This window comes from Opisthocomus hoazin, chromosome W (assembly GCF_030867145.1).
Source record: "Opisthocomus hoazin isolate bOpiHoa1 chromosome W, bOpiHoa1.hap1, whole genome shotgun sequence".
Taxonomy (NCBI): domain Eukaryota; kingdom Metazoa; phylum Chordata; class Aves; order Opisthocomiformes; family Opisthocomidae; genus Opisthocomus; species Opisthocomus hoazin.
In genome coordinates, this window is record NC_134453.1 from 34,778,729 (window position 1) to 34,800,661 (window position 21,933).

At 43.9% G+C, this 21,933-nt stretch overlaps 1 protein-coding gene across 4 annotated transcripts in view; it reads right to left on the reverse strand.

The window, feature by feature from the left end:
* Positions 1-21,933, reverse strand: part of LOC142365662 (CDC42 small effector protein 2-A-like) — a 118,642-nt gene that overhangs the window by 24,358 nt on the left and 72,351 nt on the right. For 3 of the 4 annotated variants that reach the window (XM_075446681.1, XM_075446682.1, XM_075446683.1), the window contains exons 3-4: positions 17,938-18,147; positions 11,258-11,359 (exon numbers count right to left, since the gene is read on the reverse strand). In XM_075446681.1, coding sequence (XP_075302796.1) covers positions 11,258-11,359; positions 17,938-18,030 — 195 coding nt within the window. In that variant the 5' untranslated portion in view covers positions 18,031-18,147. The remainder of the gene's footprint in view (positions 1-11,257; positions 11,360-17,937; positions 18,148-21,933) is intronic. The other variant, XM_075446684.1, reaches the window with a different exon arrangement.

The window sequence follows — 21,933 nt, forward strand, 5'->3', positions numbered from 1 at the left end:
CGGGTAGAAAAACCCCAGCTTGCCTGGACAGTGTTACCCCAAGGTTTTAAGCATAGCCCAACGATCTTTGGAAATCAACTAGCACGAGAACTTGAAGCATGGAACCCGCCCTCCAGAGATGGAACCCTTTTACAGTATGTAGATGACATTAATAGCAACTGAAACAAAACCTGACTGTATACAGTAGACTATCAGTTTGTTAAAGTTTTTGAGATTAAATGGGTATCAAGTCTCTCAACAGAAAACTCAGATGGTGCGGCAATGGGTAACCTACCTTGGATGCAAGCTGTCTGGACAAAGAGAACTAGGAACAGAACAGAATGAAGCCATCTGCAGGACTCCTCTCCGTCAGACGGTAAAAGGGGTCAGGACCTTTCTGGGACTGACAGGTTGGTGCTGGTTATGGATTTATAATTATGGAATAATAGTGAGACCCTTATGTGAACTTCTGAAAAACAACCCCACCCGATTGATCTGGTCCAAAGAAGCTCAAAACACATTTCAGACACTTAAGCAAGATCTAATGAAGGCCCCGGCTCTGGGCCTGCCTGATGTTACCAAACCCTTCTGGCTGTTTTCTTATGAGAGATAAGGCATAGCTATGGGGATTCTAGCTCAACAGCTGGGACCCTACAAAAGAGCTGTGGCCTATTTTGCTAAACAGCTGGATGGAGTAAGCAAAGGATGGCCAGGATGTCTGCAAGATGTGGCGGTGGTGGTCTTGACTATTCAGGAAGCCTGAAAATTCACCTTGGACCAAAAGATCACAGTACCGATCTCACACAGAGTATCAGCTGTACTGCAACAAAAAGGGAACTACTGGCTTTCCCCATCCCAATTTCCACGATGCCAGGCCATTCTGATTGAATCAGATGATATTAATATTGTAGTAACTAATATTACGAACCCAGCTTCTTTTCTCAGCGGATCAATCTCTGAACCATCGGTACATGATTGCTTAGAAACCATAGAGACTGTGTACTCCAGCAGACCAGATCTGAAAGAGGAACCCCTGGAAGATGCCCAGGACTCCTGGTTCACGGATGGAAGCAGCATTGTCGGACAAGGTATTCGAAAGGCCAGGTATGCGGTGACAACAACAGATGAAGTAGTTTAGTCTCAATCACTACCTGCTGGAACATCAGCTCAAAAGGCTGAAACTATTGCCCTAACTAGGGCTCTGGAGTTAACAAAAGGAAAAAGATAAAAAATATGGACAGATTCCAAATATGCCTTTGGAGTTGTCCACGCTCATGGGACAATTTGGAAGGAGCGAGGACTACTAACTGCGCAAGGGAAGCAGATTAAATACGCTGAGGAAATCCTTCGACTATTAGAAGCTGTTCAACTACCAGCAAAAGCTGCCATCATGCACTGCTGAGGACACCTGAAAGGTAACGCTGACCAGGAAAGAGGCAACAGGTTGGCTGACTATGAAGCTAATCAGGCAGCAGAGAGAATGCAAGAGATTTTAGCCTTAATTCCAGATTATAGAAATAGAAACCTGAATGACCAAGAAAATGTTGAGTATTCTAAAGCTGATGAAGAATTAATAGAGGGATTAGGAGGACAAATTCCATCCCAGGGGTGGGACTATTGAAGTGATGGCAGAATTATAATCCCTGCTAAACAGATATGGGAGGTGGTTAAAGAAAAACACAATAGGACACATTGGGGAGCGGACTCCCTGTACAAATTTTTAAATCAGAAATTAATAGGGAACAATTTGTATACTACAGTCTGACAAGTAACCCAACAATGGGAAACATGTTTAAAAATAACCCCAATACAGGTAACCGGGTACAATTAGGAGGTATTGGGAAGGGAAGTATACCAGGACAACATTGGCAAATTGATTTCTCTGAACTTCCAAGAAAAGGAGGGTACAGGTACTTATTAGTACTCACGGATACCTTTTCAGGTTGGCCAGAAGCATTCCCCTTGTAGAACAAATAAAGCAAGGGAAGTAACGAAGGTATTATTAAATGAAATAATACCTCGATTTGGGGTACCGACAATTATCTCCTCAGATAGGGGGACGCATTTTTGTGCAGAAGTAGTGCAACAGGTCAGCAAACTGTTAGGAATCGATTGGCAGTTACATACGCCCTACAGACCACAAGCCAGTGGGCAAGTAGAAAAGATACAAAAATATGCCAAGAAGTGAATCTATATTGGTACCAAGCATTGCCTATTGCACTACTTTGGATACGTGTAAAACCTAGGGCCAAAGAAAATTTGAGCCCTTTTGAGATACTATATGGGAGACCATATCAGGCTAAATATCAGGGGGAAGATTTGAACCAGTTGGGAAATCAGTATCTACAGAATTATCCTATATCCTTGGGAAAACAATTAGAAAAAATTAGTAAAAATGTTTTGGGTATCAGGGCTAAAGGGTTAGATCACTTGATCCATCCGTTTAGCCCTGGAGATTGGGTTTATGTTAAAGAGAATTTTTCAGGTGATCCACTGAGAGAGAGGTGGAATGGACCTTACCAGGTATTGCTGACCACCTTCACTGCAATCAAGATTAGAGAACAACCGGCCTGGATCCATTATTCCTGAGTGAAGAAGGCTCCTAAAACCAGGATGGATGGTTGAAAAGGCTGGCGGTTTGAAACTATGATTGCGGCAGTAACTTTGTTAAACCTAGTCTTTTTAGTATACTGTGATCACAACAACTTGAACTACATAACTGGACAAGATTTGATTGTTGGATTTGTACTGCCTTACCAAAAGGTGACATGAGACTCCCTTTATATGGGGTAGGATCCACTCATTGGAATTGTGACAATTCCAGATGTTGGTCAGCAATAATAGCTGCCTATGGAAAGCAAGATCCAACACTTGTTCGTGCTGACCCCCTTCCATACACACAAAAAATGTACTTGCAGGGATGGGTGGAATATTTGACCAACAAAACTACTTTAGAAGTAGGAACTTGGGATTTGAAAGGGACAGGCGTGACAAAACCCAGTTAGAAACCTATAGCCCCTTGAACTGGGATTATTTTAGGAATGTACCAATTGGCTGGGTAAACCGCGGAGCATTTTGCAGAGCTAATCTCACAGCCACTGACAGGCCCTGTAAATTACACAACAGGTATTGGTGGCTATGTGGTGATGGCATTAGCAGAAAGCACTCCCTGCGGGTTGGAAGGGAATGTGTACCATAGGTCATCTAGTCAGCCAGGACCGAATATATAATCAGTCCCAAATACCTAAAGGCATATTAAGAACATCATGGAGACGAGCCAAACGGGAAGACAACCCACTTGTAAGTAGGGGAACAAAATTTAACCTCTTGGCTCCCCAATTTAGAGTGTTTGAAACAATTGTTCATGGGAATGATCACACTGGTCGTTTTAGGAATACTTGTTTGCATGTCTCTCAAATGTCTCCTTTGGTGTTGTCAGGATTCAGTTGAGACACACAGTGATTGGAAAAAGGAACAAGATTAGGCACCAAATAGAATTATTTGAAAATAATACCTACAAAATAGAATAGTGAGGATTCATAGCTTTCTAGCTACAAATCCTCAAAAGAAAAGGAGGGATTGATAACTGTAAATGTAACAAATGTAACATGTAGGGGATGTTATCACTTCAGGTGGTCAGAAACAAGTCTTGGTTCTTTGTGAATATTGGGATGGTTGCAAGACAAGGGACTCCTGAATAATCCCTTTAGGCGCCTGGGCCTTGGGAGAACAGGTATGCAAACTACAGAGATAAGGAGGCTGCAGGATAATCTGAAGACCCCTGCCGAGAGATGCCAAACAAACATGTGCGACGGACATTACCATATATTAATGAATTCTCGGAAAAGCCATTACTATGATAAACATTTCTTGGAAATGTAATTAATATGTATGTTAACATAGCATAAATACCTAGTAACTGTGTCTCTTCGGTGCACACGTTTGGAGGAGAGATCCCCCGTGTGCCCAGCGCCGCAATAAAGAATACCTGCTTAATAGTCTGCCGACTATTGAGTCTTCAATTCCGGCTTTTCACGGCATCACTCAGGAGAGAGAATACAGAGGCTACACACCCCGGGGCACCCTGTGGTTCTACCTGCGTGACCACGGAGAGGACATGAGGAAGTGGGATGGAAAACCCACCTCAAGTCTAGAGGCACGAGTGCGTGAGTTGCGAGGTAAAACAATCACCAAAGGGGATTCTGTTAGGAAAAATGCTGCTCCAGTTTCCAGCAGCCAGCTCTCCAGACCAGGTAGACAGTTTGACCTTGATTCCGATCCTCTGGAGGGGACATCCAAGTCATTCTTACAGCAGGTGAGCAGCAAATTCTCTGACCAGGATTAGAGGGGCCCTGCCTCCAGCCAGGTGGAGGAAAGGGACAACCGTGTTTATTGGACGGTGTGGATTCGGTGGCCTGGCAAGTCAGATCCACAAGAGTATAAAGCTCTAGTGGACACTGGTGCACAGTGTACTTTAATGCCATCAGAGTTCAAAGGGTCAGAGTCCATTTGCATTTCGGGAGTGACAGGGGGGTCCCAAGAGCTGAGTGTCTTGGAGGCTGAAGTGAGCCTCACTGGGCAGGAGTGGCAGAAGCACCCCATTGTAACTGGCCCCGAGGCTCCGTGCATCCTTGGCATAGACTATCTTAGGAGAGGGTATTTCAAGGACCCAAAGGGATATCGGTGGGCTTTTGGCATAGCTGCTGTGAAGAAGGAAGAAATTAAACAGCTGTCCATTTTGCCTGGTCTCTCGGAGGATCCTTCCGTTGTGGGGTTGCTGAGGGTTGAAGAACAACAGGTGCCAATTGCGACCACAACGGTGCACCGGCGACAATATCGTACCAACCGAAACTCCCTTCTCCCCATTCATCAGCTGATCCGCCAGCTGGAGAGTCAAGGAGTGATCAGCAAAACTCGCTCACCCTTTAATAGTCCCATATGGCCAGGGAGAAAATCTACTGGAGTGTGGAGACTGACAATAGCCTACAGTGGCCTGAATGAAGTCACACCACCGCTGAGTGCTGCCGTGCCAGACATGCTAGAACTTCAATATCAGCTGGAGTCAAAGGCAGCCAAGTGGTACGCTACAATTGACATCGCTAATGCATTCTTCTCCATGCCTTTGGCAGCAGAGTGCAGGCCACAGTTTGCTTTCACCTGGAGGGGCATCCAGTACACCTGGAATCGACTGCCCCAGGGGTGGAAACACAGTCCCACCATTTGCCATGGACTAATCCAGACTGCATTGGAAAAAGGTGACGCTCCAGAACATCTGCAGTACATCGATGACATCATTGTATGGGGTGACACAGCGGAGGAAGTTTTTGAGAAAGGGGAGAAAATAGTTCAGATCCTTCTGAAAGCAGGTTTCGCCATTAAGCGAAGTAAAGTCAAGGGACCTGCGCAAGAGATCCAGTTTTTGTGGATAAAATGGCAGGATGGGCGCCGTCAAATCCCAATGGATGTCATCAACAAAATAGCAGCTATGTCTCCACCAACCAGCAAAAAGGAAGCACAGGCCTTCCTGGGTGTTGTGGGTTTTTGGAGGATGCACATCCCAAATTACAGCCAGATTGTGAGTCCTCTGTACCACGTGACCCGGAAGAAGAATGATTTTGAATGGGGCCCTGAGCAGCGACAAGCATTTGAACAAATTAAACGGGAGACAGTTCATGTCGTAGCCCTTGGTCCAGTCCGGTCAGGGCAAGATGTTAAAAAATGTGGTCTACACCGCAGCCGGGTAGAATGGCCCAACCTGGAGTCTCTGGCAGAAAGCACCAGGGGAGACTCGAGGTCGACCCCTGGGGTTTTGGAGCCGGGGATACAAAGGATCCGAGGCCCGCTATACTCCCACTGAAAAAGAGATTCTGGCAGCATATGAAGGCGTTCGAGCTGCTTCAGAAGTGGTTGGCACTGAAGCACAGCTCCTCCTAGCACCACGATTGCCGGTCCTGGGCTAGATGTTCAAAGAGAGGGTCCCCCCTACGCATCATGCCACCGATGCTACGTGGAGTAAGTGGGTCGCTCTGATCACCCAGCGCGCCCGAATGGGAAACCCCAGTCGGCCAGGAATTCTGGAGGTAATCATGGACTGGCCAGAAGGCAAAGATTTCCGAGCATCGCCAGAGGAGGAGGTGACACGTGCTGAAGAGGCCTCACTGTATAACCAGCTGCCAGAAGATAAGAAACAGTATGCCCTGTTCACGGATGGGTCCTGTTGCATTGTGGGGAAGCAGCGGAGGTGGAAGGCTGCTGTATGGAGCCCTACACGACAAGTCGCGGAAACTGCCGAGGGAGAAGGTGAGTCCAGCCAGTTTGCAGAGGTGAAAGCCATCGAGCTGGCTTTAGACATTGCCAGTCGAGAGAAGTGGCCAGTGCTCTATCTTTACACCGACTCCTGGATGGTGGCCAATGCCTTGTGGGGGTGGCTGCAGCAATGGAAGAAGAACAACTGGCAGCGCAGAGGCAAACCTATCTGGGCTGCCCCATTATGGCAAGATATTGCTGCCCGGCTGGAGCAGTTGGTTGTAAAAGTCCGTCACGTGGACGCCCACGTCCCTAAGAGTCGGGCCACTGAAGAACATCAAAACAACCACCAGGTGGATCAGGCTGCCAAGACTGAAGTGGCTCAGGTGGATCTGGACTGGCAACATAAGGGTGAACTCTTTATAGCTCGGTGGGCCCATGACACCTTGGGCCACCAAGGAAGAGACGCGACATACCGATGGGCTCATGACCGAGGGGTGGACTTGACCATGGATACCATCACACAGGTTATCCATGAATGTGAAACATGTGCTGCAATCAAGGAAGCCAAGCGGGTAAAGCCTCTGTGGTATGGAGGACGATGGCTAAAATATAAATATGGGGAGGCTTGGCAGATTGACTACATCACACTGCCACAAACCTGCCAAGGCAAGCGCTATGTGCTCACAATGGCAGAGACCACCACCGGATGGCTGGAAACCTACACTGTGCCCCATGCCACTGCCCAGAATACCATCCTGGGCCTTGAAAAGCAAGTCCTGTGGCGACATGGCACTCCCGAAAGAATTGAGTCGGACAACGGGACTCACTTTCGCAACAGCCTCATAGACACCTGGGCCAAAGAACATGGTATGGAGTGGGTGTATCACATGCCCTACCATGCACCAGCCTCTGGAAAGATCGAGAGGTACAATGGGCTGCTAAAAACCACTCTGAGAGCAGTGGGGGGTGGGACTTTCAAAAACTGGGATACTCATTTAGCAAAGGCCACCTGGTTGGTTAACACCAGAGGATCCACCAACCGGGCTGGTCCTGCCCAGTCAAAACCTCAGCGCCCCGTAGAAGGGGATAAAGTCCCTGTAGTGCACATGAGGAACATCTTAGGGAAGACAGTCTGGGTTAGTCCTGCCTCGGGCAAAGGCAAGCCCGTCCGCGGGATTGCTTTTGCTCAAGGACCTGGGTGTACCTGGTGGGTAATGAGGAAGTATGAGGAAGTCCGATGTGTACCTCATGGGGATTTAATTTTGGGTGAGAATAGTCAATAAATAAATAAATTGTATAAAGTTAATTGTTAAATAACCCTGTCACTGTCTGTTGTCACTGTTATAATTGCTATGTGTTGTACCAGTAGTATCGTAGTAAGAATCGTCCAGATTAAAGAAGGATGGACTTTTTGATGAAAACCTAGCAGAGCACAGCGATGATGGGACTGGACCTGGTTTTCAACAACTGGCACCCAGTAACTTCATGAAGATCGACATCTCCAACCTGCAGACTGTGGGCACGGGCCGCACCAGATACATCAGCCGTGAGCTCCGGATGCAGCAAGTGACCGCCCATCACCACACATCACCTCTCCTGCCACGGAAGACCATTACGACAGATGGAGCCCGAAGTCATGGATTAAATGAACTCAATGGACACTTTAGAGTGATGATCCATAGACTAAGGGAATGATATCTGGAGACAGGAGAAGTGGTGGTGATCAACTGGACAACGGGGGACCTGGGCATGACATAGATGGTATGGAATAAGGGGTGGATAATGTCCTGGGTTCGGCCAGGACAGGGTTAATTTTCACCAGAATCCAGGAAAGGGGCACAGCCGGACGGGCTGACCCCACCTGGCCAACCAGAGCAGGGTGTTCCATACCATGTGCCGTCATGCTGGATTCTGGTGGGGGGGAGCTGGGGGGGCGGGAACTCACTCGCAGCTCGGGAGGGCACATCGGCGGTTCGGTCCAAGAGAGCGGTTCTGTTCTGCGGGCTCTGTTCTGCTGGTTTGTTCTGTGTATTCCCCTTTTCTGTATCGTTGTTGTTCCTGTTCCCTTTGTTTGCTGTTCTGTTAAACTGCCCTTATTCTAACCCACCGGTTTCTGCCTGTTTCTTTCCATTCTCCTCCGCACCCCAGCGGGGGGAGGGGCAGCCGTGTGGTGCCTTTGTTGCCGGCTGCAGCCAAACCAGAACACAACTGCAGGAAGCATCATGCTCACAGTCCTTCATACTGCTGGAGGACTTCAACCTCGCTGACATCTGCTGGAAAATCTGTGCAGCAAGCTGTACACAGTCCAGGAGACTCTTGGAGTGCATTGAGGATAACTGTTTCATCCAGGTGATAGACAGCCCAATCAGAGGAGAAGCATTACTGGACCTGTTGCTCACCAACACAGATGAGCTAATTAAAGAGGTGGCAGCCTGGGCTGCAGTGATCATGCCCTGGTGGAATTTGCTATCTCGAGGGATATGGGCCAGGAGAAGAGTAAAGTCAAGTCCCTGAATTTTAGGAGAGTGAAATTTCAGGTGCTTAAAGAACTAATGGATGGGACCCCCTGGGAAACTGCCCTCAGGGACAAAGGAGCAGAAGGGAGTTGGCAGATCTTTAAGAACATTTTTCTTAGAGCACAAGAGCTCTCGATTCCCATGCATAAGGAAGGCAGGAGACCAGAATGGCTGAGTAAGGAACTTCTGGTTGAGCTGAAGCACGAGAAGGAAATGCATAGGCAGTGGAAGCGGGGACACGCAGACTGGGTAGAATATAGGGATGCTGCCCGGGTGCATGGGGATGGGATCAGGAAAGCTAAGGCACAGCTGGAGCTGAATTTTGCAAGGGATGTGAAGAATCATAGGAAGGGCTTCTACAGGGGCATTGGTCAGAAAAGGAAGACTAAAGAAAACGTACACCCCCCCCCCACCCCCCACCCCCAATGAATAAGACAGGAGATCTAGCGACAACCGACATGGAGAAGGCTGAGGTACTCGATGATTTTTTTCCTCTGTTTTCCAGGGCAATCACTGTTCCCACATCTCTCAAGTCCCTGAACCTCAAGGCAGGGACTAGGGGAATGAAGTCCCTCCCATCATAGAAGATCCGGTTTGAGACCACCTGGGGAACCTGAACATATACAAGTCCATGGGACCCGATGAGATGCATCCCAGGGTCCTGAGGGAATTGGCAGATGTAGTTGCTAAGCCACTCTCCATCATATTTGACAAGTCATGGCAGTCAAGGTACTGTAATATCTTCATTAATGACATAGACAGTGTCCCCAGCAAGTTTGCGGATGACACCGAGCTGAGTGGTGAAGTTGATTTGCTAGAGGGAAAGGATGCCATCCAGAGGGACCTTGACAGGCTAGAGAGGTGGGCCCATGTGAACCTCATGAAGTTCCACAAGGCCAAGTGCAAGGTTCTGCATGTGGGTTGGGGCAATCCCCAATATCAGTACAGACTGGGAGATGAATGGATTGAGAGCAGCCCTAAAGAGAAGGATGCCCCCTATACTCTGCTCTAGTGAGACCCCACCTGGAGTACTGTGTCCAGCTCTGGAGCCCTCAGCACAGGAAAGCCATGGACCTGTTGGAGTGGGTCCAGAGGAGGGTCACAAAAATGATCTGAGGGCTGGAACACCTCTCCTACTAGGAAAGTCTGAGAGAGTTGGGCTTGTTCAGCCTGGAGAAGAGGAGGCTGTGGAGAGACCTTATTGGGGCCTTTCAGTATATAAAGGGGGCTTGTAAGAAAGATGGAGTGGGAGACATTTTACCAGGGCCTGTAGTGACAGGACAAGGGGCAGCAGTTTTAAATTGAAAGAGAGTAGATTTAGACTGAGCATAAGGAAAAAAACAAATTGCAATAAGGGTGGTGAGACACTGGAACAGGTTGCCCAGAGAAGTTGTGGATGGCGGTTCATTGGAAATGTTCAATGTCAGGTTGGATGGGGCTTTTAGCAACCTGGTCTAGTTGAAGATGTCCCTGCCCATGGCAGGGGTGGGTGGTCTAGATCATCTTTGAAGGCCCCTTCCAACCCAAACTGTTCTACGATTCTGTGAAAAGGAAGGAGCAGCAGAGAGAAATCACTATGTACTGACTGTAACCCCCCCCACACACACACACAGAGTTCATTGGGGCAGGTCAAGGAGGAGTGAAGTTGAGCCTGGGAAAGGGGGGAGAAAACTTGTTGTTTTAATGTTTGTCTTTTTGTTTCTTACTATCTGAATCTATTTTAATTGGCAATAAATTCAATTAATTTTCCCCAAATTGAGTCTGTTTTTCCCATGACAGTAAGTGGTGATGTCCCATCTTTATGTCGACCCACAAATTTTCTCATCCTATTTTCTCCCCCTCCCACTGAGGAGGGAGAGTGAGTGAGTGGTTAGGTGGGAGTTTGGCTGTTGGCAAAGGCTAACCCACCACTCTTAGCCTCTGTTTTTCACTTTCAAAGATATAAAAATGCTTATAGTTCCTATCATCTACAGGAAGCCACAAAACCCCATTTGTGACATCAGTGTTGCTTGCTCTGGAAATAATTCACATCACAAATGGTGAGAACCTCAATAAGTACACACAATAAGAATATTTGTGTGAATCAGAAACTAAGGAAAGTTACAGAGTTTTATATAAACAACATTAAAAAAATACTTAAGAAATCTAGTCAGAATCATAAGATATTTTAAAAGTATTTTTTCTTAAATACTCCAGTATATTTTTAAATATACCTCTATTTTCTTCATACATTTTATCAGAATAAATTTAAGCAGTACTCTACATATACCTTGTAAAATTTATAAAAAATGTACTTTGTTTTGTCAATAAGCATAGGAATTTTTAATATGATATTCCATAATCTTGAATGCAAGTCATTAAGGCTTGGAATTAAGACACTAACACGTTGTTTTTCAGCTTTACAGAAACTCTTATAACTCGGTTGAGAACTACTCCTTCAACTAATTGCTTCAGCCACAATAGTCATGTTCCCATAGTGTATCAAAGATGAAATATTCTCCACTCATGCTTACCGAGTTCATTCCACTGAATAGGTCTCCTGATCCTACATGAGCCGTGTGAACAAAGTTTGTTGGCTCCCCAATCATGCTTCGGTCAATCCGCCGTCGTCTTTTCTGAAAGGCAGGTAAAGAAACCCTCTGACTGAGACTCATTTAAAAAAACAATGTTTGACATACACGTAGAAGTGAACTGTCCATAGATTATTTCATACACTATAGGATATTTTCATAGGAGTCAAAAGGCAGAGTCCAATGTGCTTTGTTTTTACTTGAAGGATCTATAGCAGATTGTTAGACCAGCACTGATATCGCTCCTAACATTTAAACCAGCCAAACATTCATAAATAACCTTACTACATTTCACTGTAACAATATCTGTAACATTCTACATGGTGACTTCCGTCTATATATGTATTTAAACATGATAGGTCAAATTTGAGGTTTAATCATTCAAAACAAGAATTAAGGGTCAAAGAGCATTATTAAAGTGTAATAAACAGCTAGCTTACAGAGTTTGTGTTGCCTTGCCATAGGAACTTATGCCCATTTTTCTAGTAACATACCTCACTGTGATGTGCAGAATAATACCTTGAATTTGATCAGGTTAATCACAGCCATATCCTTAGTGGAGCCTGTATACTCAGATAACTTTCACTCTGCATGGCTGTAGTGTGAGAGCTACATATGATGTAGTGTGATATTAAAACAGGATGCCAGATTAGATCCTAAGGATACTCTGGTTACTCTGCCATGAGACATAACATAAGAATAGCTTAACTTCTGCCTCCCCTTTGTCAGTCATGGCTTCAGTTTTTATTCATGTAATAGCAGGCAAATGAGAAATTAGAGGCAGTAAGGACTTCCTCTAGTAAAAGTTGCTTTGACTCAGCTGAGCATTGCATCTAGAGGAATAAAATGGAAAATACTATCCTCATCTTTTAGGCCAGAGGCAGTAAGCTTGAGTAGAGTGAACCATGCAGCCTGCAACCACTACAAGCCAGTATCCTGTATTTAAAAGATCAGAGCAGTCATGGTGCACAATATGAATATTTCAATTTACAGTATGTTAAACAAAATACATTCTAATAGCTACGAAACTACTTAAGATCAATTAAAAGCTTCCTTCTTAAAGTCTGCTCAATGTCCATTTCTATTCAGCAATAAGATCTTAAGAACACCCAGACAGGAAGGTATATGCCTCATGAGTGGACTCACTGTTATTAAAACACAGCCGCAAATGAATCTTTATGAATCAGAGCATGCAGCTATGAGAATACATTATGGGGCCTGGCCAGCAAGTAAAAAACACTTTTAATCCTTTCCTGTACCTTTTGCTATTGCTAAAAGCAGGTTTCAGTTCCTTATTGCATCAGTATTTAACAGCCGGGGGATGGAGGGGAAGCAAAACCACTCACCCAGGAACAGCAAAACAAAATGACCTGTTCTATGCCTAAACTATTAGTGAATTCTCTATCCCCAACTAATTTGACGGGATCAACCAAATGAAGTAACCATCGCTATAAAAACCATGTCATGTAGTTTCCAAAGGCTTTCAAAGAGAAAGTGTTCATGGAAATTAATTTAGACGTCTTAAATACAGAAAACTGATATATTTCATAGAGACATAAATAGTTACAAAAGAATCTCTACCCATGTCCCAATGCATTAATATTTCAATCTAGAAGTCAAACTCATGTATATAAGCTATTTCTGAAGTTATGCATGATAAAAGATAGTAAAACATATGTGACTAACTTGAGTGGAGACATCTCACATTGGATGAAAACTCCTAATCTAAAATGTTCAGTATTAGGAGCATCACCAGGCATAATGATTATTTTAAATACATAGTTACTGTATTTATACAATATAATGTTGTAAAATGCTGGGACAGTTTGTCTGTGTTGTAGTCCTCATTCTAAAGTGGTAAGAATCTCTAGAAAGTCACATGCTACTGGAACACACAGCTCCCTCAATTAAAACATTTTAAATTGTTTCAGCTTTGTAGAAGTTGAGTTTATATTGCCTTTTTTGTAGAATAACAGAAAGCCAAAGGCATTTGTGTGTACAAATAATACATCCATGATCTGTTGGTTTTAATGGAGTTTCGAAATGCTGGAGTTTTGATATGCAGAGAATTGAACTCTTTCTTTGAGCAACTCAACTTATTTTCTTCTTGTTGCTAAGAATGCTGGTATAGGAGTAACAGCATTAAAATGCTGGATCTTGTGAATGATTGTAAATGATTCTCCACTTATCAGCTAGTGAACCAGTAATCACTAGTTAATCACAGCTGAACCCTGATTCTCATCTTAAGCATTCTCTTAAGGCCATCGAAGCCAATTACATTTTGGCATGTGCCCGCTGATGTGATCTCTTTGAAGCAATGGAACAATATTTAAATGCTCTGCTAAACAAAGACTCTGAAGCAGTTTACTCAAAAAGCAAATAAAACTGATGGGTTTTTTTTTCTGCAGGAGCACTCAGTTTGCATTTACATTAGTGTTTTAGCCTGAATCAGGAGCATGTTTTTGAAGGGACTTTGCCAGTCCCTATCTACCATGCTTCAATTTGAATTTCAGGGTAATCTTAGAGTGCATAAACTGGATTTCTTTTGGATGAAGCTGAACTGGAAGACACCCTCCTAGCTGATACACTCCAATTGCTAATGGACATTGAGGTCAGAGGACTAGGCAAGCCAGTCTGAATTAAACCCTGAAACATGTCTAATGTTCACCTTGGTTCCTCAACACCAACTGTTTTGCTGTACAAAATTGCCCCTGTTAATATGTTCTACTTCGTGAAGACATAGACTCATTCAGAGAACTAAAAAGACTGACTAGTGTGGATGAATGGATATGGAGAGCATTGTAAGAAGTCACCTGTTTTAGGAGGATATAACATAGGAGACAGGAGTGGGGGAACATGCTTAGAAAGGCTACAAAACTTTTACAGATGAAACTACAAACATTATTATTCTGAAGTTGCATTTTCTGAGACCCTGTACCTGAAAGAATACATGCAGTACTGCTGTTCTGTAAACAATAGGAACTGACACATAGATTGATTCTTCAATAAATTTAGTATATTTAAACTGAAAGGAGCACAGAAACAGCACATTCATCTTTTGCTTTAGAAGAAATTAATAGCACAGTTATGCTAATTTCCCTCAGTGTATCATTTGTGCCTATTCTGTGCATGTTTCTAATGCAAGTCATGTGCCCAAGCTGATAAACCCAGCTGAAATAAATTCCAGTTAGCCTTCATCCATGCCCCAAACTCCATTTGGTAATTTGTCATAAATTAACCTTAAAATATAAATACCATTAATCATTTCAATAATGAGATCTGACTATAAAGGTGATCTATAAAACAGCTTTGCATTTGTATGATGCTAGTGGAAAGGACTTCAATATACAAGCAACTGAGTATTTACAACATCTGAAGGCTTGTTTTAAGTTAAGGGAGATGTTTCTGACAGAACACATGTATGTCCTAACCCTGATAACCTAACTGCAACAGATCCTATTTCCTGTATCTGTGTTTCTTGGGGATGCTTTCTTGGGAGGGGGAAAAATGAAACACACCACCCTCCAAAACGCACGCACACATCTCAATCTCCACATTATGATTAACTTGACAAATGTCTGTTATCTTTCTTGATTATTTTGGTCAAGTTACTGAAACATTTCATAACAAAGGCAAAAAAAAAAATTAAAATTAGAATCATGTTATTCGAGACTTTTTTCTTTCCTTGTCCCATAGCTCAGATTTGGTGGCAACAGCTCTAAATTAGTCAACTTCTCTGCCCACTTTTATATATATATAAAAGAAAATTAAATTTTCTCCTTTGCAGTTATGTATCCCCCTCTGCCCTTCATGAGAAGTCCTCTCAAAAAAAACCCAAACAAAAAAAAAATGCAGATTAACATCAAGTAGTGTAGGGTCTCAAATATACAATAAAAAAAGCAAATTATGCCACTTAGATCCAAGAAGGTTGATAATTGTTTTTCTGAAAGCTGTTATAAGTACAAATCCTAAATGAAGTCAAACACAGAACAGCATACAAAGATATCCCGAAGTCACTGCAAGTAGTAGCCTATATACCCAGAGGATCAAGTACAAAGAAGTGTCTTCTGTTTAGCAGAGAGAAAACCACGTTCTGCTTAATCTGCACCAGATTTTTACAAGATATCAGCTAGGTACATACCCTAAATCCAGGTCTGGGTGAAATATAACTGATGCACACCACTTCAAATGATCCGCTCTCTTACTACCAAAGCCTATGGTGATTTTAATTGCTGAAGCCTCCATCTCAGCTCTACGAAAGACTCTATCAGCTCTCAAAAGAAAGTAGTATTGCAGATGCAGATTAGAAAGGTGCTTTATAAACATAAAGCAATACATAATAGAAACTAAAGCAATTCAAGGACAAGTTATTGCTGTACTGTAAACATACAGTTTCTAAAAATAATGCTTCTCTATTGAAATTCCCACATGACACTTTTTTGCTGTCAGTTATCAATTCATCATGTCTGCTTTATACACAAGAAAGGCTGTCAACCCTTCTTCCCACACAGCAATGCTCTTTACCCAGCTATATGTTGTCCTGGCATTTTATATCTTAAGATCCAACAAGGCTAAGTGCCAGGTCCTGCACTTCAGTCACAACAACCCCATGCAATGCTACAGGCTTGGGGAAGAGTGGCTGGAAAGGAAAGCTGCCCGACAGAAAAGGACCTGGAAGTGTTGGTCAACAACCAGCTGAATATGACCCAGCAGTGTGCCCAGGTGGCCAAGAAGGCCAACGGCCTCCTGGCTTGTGTCAGGAATAGTGTGTCCAGCAGGAGTAGGGAGGTGATCGTGCCCCTGTACTTGGCACTGGTGAGGCCGCACCTGGAGTACTGTGTTCACTTTTGGGCCCCTCACTACAAGAAGGACATTGAGGGGCTGGAGCGTGTCCAGAGAAAGCCAATGAGGCTGGTGAAGGGTCTAGAGAACAAGTCTTACGAGGAGTGGCTGAGGGAGCTGGGACTGTTTAGTCTGGAGAAGAGGAGGCTGAGGGGAGACCTTATCACTCTCTACAACTACCTGAAAGGAGGTTGTAGTGAGGCGGGTGTTGGTCTCTTCTCCCAAGTAACAAGTGATAGGATGAAAGGAAATGGCCCCAAGTTGCATCAGGGGAGGTTTAGACTGGATATGAGGAAATGTTTCTTCACTGAAAGAGTTGTGAAGCATTGGAACAGACTTCCCAGGGAGGTGGTGGAGTCACCATCCCCGGAGGTATTTATAAGATGTTCAGATATGGTGCTTAGGGACATGTTTTAGTGGTGGACTTGGAAGTGCTAATTTTATGGTAGGACTTGATGATCTTAAGGGTCTTTTTCAACCTAAATGATTCTATAATTGCAAGATTGCAGAAATTGCAAGTAAACTAAGAATCCAAGCAACAGAACACCCACTGCTTCCAACATGAGTCTATAAAGAGAAAGAATGAAGCGTATCAATGCTAACAACAAATTAACATCAAAGACAGACTAGACTTAAACATTTATCTGTGTAGGGCACAGTAAGCTAAATCAGAAATGAAATAGCATGCTGATCTGATCTAGTCTAATCCAGAACACCAGGTCTCCAGCCAGATCCAAATCAATATGAAGTGATCCATAAATAACGTGATGCATCTTTATTATTTGACACAGTTCTTTGTATTTCATTCTGTCTATCTGTAGAACTCTCATTATTTCTGCTCATTCTGCAAGAACATCTCTATTAGTCTTTAAAACAGAAAAACCAAAATAACAGGTTGTTAAGATATTTCAATACAAAATTTGTAAGCTTGCCACAGACACTCACATACAGAAAAGCTAAAAAGTTACATTTATTGAGGCATAGCCCCTGTTCTTTACAATCTTCCTTTCTGAATAAAATAATGAGAAACATATTTTGTATTTTAACAAACAACATTGATACATAATCAGGAAAAAAATTTAAAAACAAGCTTTAGCACCTTAACTGATGTACAGCAAAAACATGAGCTTCCTGAGATTTGTTTTCCAGTCTTGTATCAGTCTTTCCTTTAGTTCTAAGACTATTTTTAAAAAGCCGTTAAATCAACCCTTAAAAGGAATGCAGATTATGGAAACCAAGGTATCCATAGTATTACATTGTAGCACTGGGTATCCTAGCAGCATATGAGGTTAAATTGGGTCATGTTTATCTGGCAGGATTGCTTTAATTGAGTCAGCAAAGCTTCCTAGTGGCTTGCAGGGTCAGAAGTATAGCTAAGACAAAAAATAGTATTTTTCCTTTTATTAAACGATTACTCTCATAAAACAGGCTTATCCTCACTTTCCGCAAGAAGGTAAATAAAGAACATATAATTCCTCTTTGAAGACTGGTTCAATTTACTTGCTAACTTCCTACTGGGAAACTTTCCCTGGTGAATAGAGAAGTGAGTGGTCCAGCTGGATGCTCTAAAGGGCTCCTTCGCAGAATGACTTTCTGCAGTCAGAGAATGACCATTTACATTTATTATCTCCAAAACATTTGCTGTTTGCCACTACAGAATAAATTCATGAGGTACATACTGATGAAATAACTGGTCAGGATGCCTTTGGAGCAGCAAGGAGGATCCAGAGATAATGGTGAGTTCATATGGGTGAAAAATAACATAGCAACGAAATACATACCAATGGGAGGAATAGGCAGCAGTCAGGAATGTAAGTGCTGACAAACAGCCTCAAGTACTCCCTTTCAGAGCATGGAGAAACATTCACAAGCATGGAATCACAAATTTGCTTCAGTGGCCATCCCACCTCCTACTCCTGTGAGGATTTCTGCAAAGGTCCCAAATTTGTCATCTTTTGAAAACTGTTCATCCACTTCATTTAAGTAGGTCACTGGAACAAGTACATCCAACAATACATTATGATCTAGTCAGTCTTTGCTTGTTCTCGTAAAGTCAAAGCAAAAAGGAGTTATTATCAATACAAAGGAAGCAGGAACAGTCTCTCATATTCTACTCATACTATGAAAAAGTCAAACATTTAAAAGGTGATCCTACCAGTGCATGTGGAAATGACGGCATTACACACAAAATAAATAAGACAATACAACGAGCATAGAATAGAATATTTTCAGTTGGAAGGGACCTACAACGATCATCTAGTCCAACTGCCTGACCACTTCAGGGCTGACCAAAAGCTAAAGCATGTTGTTAAATGCATTGTCCAAATGCCTCTTAAACACTGACAGGCTTGGGGCATCGACCACCTCTCGAGGAAGCCTGTTCCAGTGTCTGACCACCCTCTTGGTAAAGAAATGCTTCTTAATGTCCAGTCTAAACGTCCCCTGGCACAGCTTTGAACCATTCCCGTGCGTCCTGTCCCTGGATCCCAGGGAGAAGAGATCAGCACCTCCCTCTCCACTTCCCCTCCTCAGGAAGCTGTAGAGAGCAATGAGGTCATCCCTCAGGTCTCCTTTTCTCCAAACTAGACAAACCCAGAGTCCTCAGCCACTCCTCATAGGACATGCCTTCCAGCCCTTTCACCAGCTTTGTTGCCCTCCTCTGGACATATTCAAGGACCTTCACATCCTTCTTAAATTGTGGGGCCCAGAACTGCACAAAGGATTCAAGGTGAGGCCGCACCAATGCTGAATACAGCAGGATCATCACCTTTTTTGTCTGACTGGTTATGCTGTGTTTGATGCACCTCAGAATGTGGTTTGCCCTCTTAGCTGCCAGGGCACACTGCTGACTCCTATTGAGCCTGCTGTCGACCAACAACCCCGGATCCCTTTCTGCAGGTCTGCTCTCCAGCCACTCCTCTCCCAGTCTATACTTGTGCCTGGCATTACTCCATCCCAGGTACACAATCGGGCATTTGTTCTTGTTAAATTTCATGACATTAATCACAGCCCACTATTCCAATCTATGCAGATCCCTCTGAAAGGCCTCTTGTCCCTTAAGAGAGTCAACAGCACCTCCCAGTTTGGTATCGTCAGCAAACTTGCTAATGGTGTGTTCAACTCCCGCATCCAGGTCACTGACAAAAATATTGAACAGAACTAGCCCTAAATTGAACCCTGAGGAACACTGCTGGTGACCGGTTGCCAGCCAGATGTAGCCCCATTCACTACAACCCTTTGAGCCCTGCCCTTCAGCCAGTTCTTCACCCAGTGCACTGTGTACCTGCTCATCTCACAGTTGGACAACTTGTCCAGAAGGATACTGTGAGGGATGCATGACAAGATAAGCATGCAAGACAATTTAGCAACGGATGGTCCATTAGATATTTTAGGGCTGCTTAGATACTGAGCCCACATGTAATACAAACTTATTTGTTCATTTTTACACTTCTAAAAACAGTCTGGGTAAAAAGCAGTCAGGAACAGTAGCAATAGCTCCTTGCTCCTTCATTAGCTCCACTGAGAACAAAATCTCATTATTCAGAATTCACCACCAATCTTGAAGTAGGATCAAAAACATATTGCACATTCATTTTCAGAAGCACTTTTGGCTCCTCATAATGTTCAGAAAGTCTTTCTGCTTCTTTTCCATCTCTTTGACAAAGCTATAACCTGTTGTTTGGGTTTTGCATCAATTTGCAACAAAGAACCACGTAGTTACTCCCTCACTCCTTCCCCCTTCCCAGTGGGATGGGTAGGAGAATCAGAAGGAAAAAGGCAAAACTCGTGGGTTGGGACGAGACAGTTTAACAGAATGGCAAAGGGAGAAGAAAACAACAATCAATAATACTGATAAAAAGCATATACAACATGCGGTGTTCTCACCACCCAGTGCTCAGCTTGCTCTTGAGTAGCAAAACCCCCTCATTCAGACAGCTCCCCACTTAAACACTGAGCATGACATCACATGGTATAGCATATCCCATTTGATTGTCCGGTTGGATCAGCCCAACCAGCTTCTTATGAAAATTAACTCTATCCCAGCTGAACCCAGGACATTATCCACCCCTTATTCTATACCATCTATGTCATGCTCAGGGTCCACACTTTGCTATCACATCTTCTGGTTTCATATGTGTACATACACACACACACAAATATAATTTCCTTAGTTTACAGACCATCCCTCTAAAATGTCCATTGAGTTTGTTTAGTGTATGATGTTGGGCTCCACCTGTTGCAACAGTCCTTCAGGGCAGGAGAGGTGATGTGTGGTGTTGGATGGTCGCATGCTGCATCTGCAGCTTGCGGCTGGTTTTAACACAGTTTGTCTTCTATTATTATGGATGATTCTTAATGTAATACCATTGATATGGCATATAGCAACTACAGCACTGATGGCATACCGTGACATGGATATTTAGCAATTAACATAATAAAATTTAATTTATTGGCTAGTCTCACCCAAAATCAAATCCTCTTGAGGTACACATCGGACTTCCCCATCCTTCAGCATTATCCACCAAGTGCACCCAGGTCCTTGAGCAAAAGCAATCCCACAGATGGGTTTGTCTTTGCCTGAGGCAGGACTAACCCAAACCGTCTTCCGTAACATATTCCTCATGTGCACTACAAGGACATTATCCCCTTCTACAGTATGTGGAGGTTTTGACTGGGCAGGGTCAGCTCAATTGGTAGATCCCCTGGTGTTAACTAACCAGGTGGCCTTTGCTAAATGTATATCACAATGTTTGAATGTTCCACCACCCAGCACTCTAAGTGTAGTTTTTAGCAGTCCATTGTATCATTTGACTTTCCTGGAGGCTGGTGCATGATAGCGGATGTGATACACCCACTGAATGCCATGCTCTTTGGCCCAGGTCTCTATGAGGTTGTTTCGGAAATGAGTCCCATTGTCTGATTCAATTCTTTCTAGGGTGCCACGTCGCCACAGGACTCATTTTTCAAGGCCCAGTATAGTGTTCCGGGCAATGGCATGGGGCACAGAATAGGTTTTCAGCCTATTACAGTACTGCTTTCACCATTGTGAGCACATGGCGCTTGCCTTGGCAGGTTTGTGGCAGTGTGATATAACTAATCTGCCAGGCCTCCCCATATTTATATTTCTGCCATTGTCCTCCATACCACAGAGGCTTTACCCGCTTGACTTGCTTGATTGCAGCGCATGTTTCACATTCATGGATAACCTGTGCAATGGGGTCCATGGTCAAGTCCACCCATCAGTCACGGGCCTGAGTTGTCATGGGCCCACCAGGCTATGAATGATTCACCCTTATGTTGCCAGTCCAGACCCACCTGAGATACTTCAATCTTGGCAGACTGATCCACCTGGTGGCTGTTTGCATGTTCCTCAGTGGCCTGACTCTTGGGTACATGGGCATCCACATGACGTACTTTTACAACCAGCTTATCTAGCCTTGCAGCAATATCTTGCCTTAATGGGGCAGCCCAGATGGGTTGCCCTCTGTGCTGCCAGTTGCTCTTCTTCCACTGTTGTAGCCACTCTTATAGGGCATTTGACACCATCCATGAATCAGAATAGAGATAAAGTAGTGGCCACCTTTCTCGATCAACAATTTCTAAATCTACCTAGATAGCTTTCACCTCTGCAAACTGGCTCGATTCACCTTCTCCTTCAGTGGCTTCAGCAACTTGTCGCGTAGGACTCCATACATCCGCCTTCTACCTTTGATGCTTTCCCACAATGCAACAGGACCCATCCATGAATAGGGCATACTGCTTCTCATTTGCTGGTA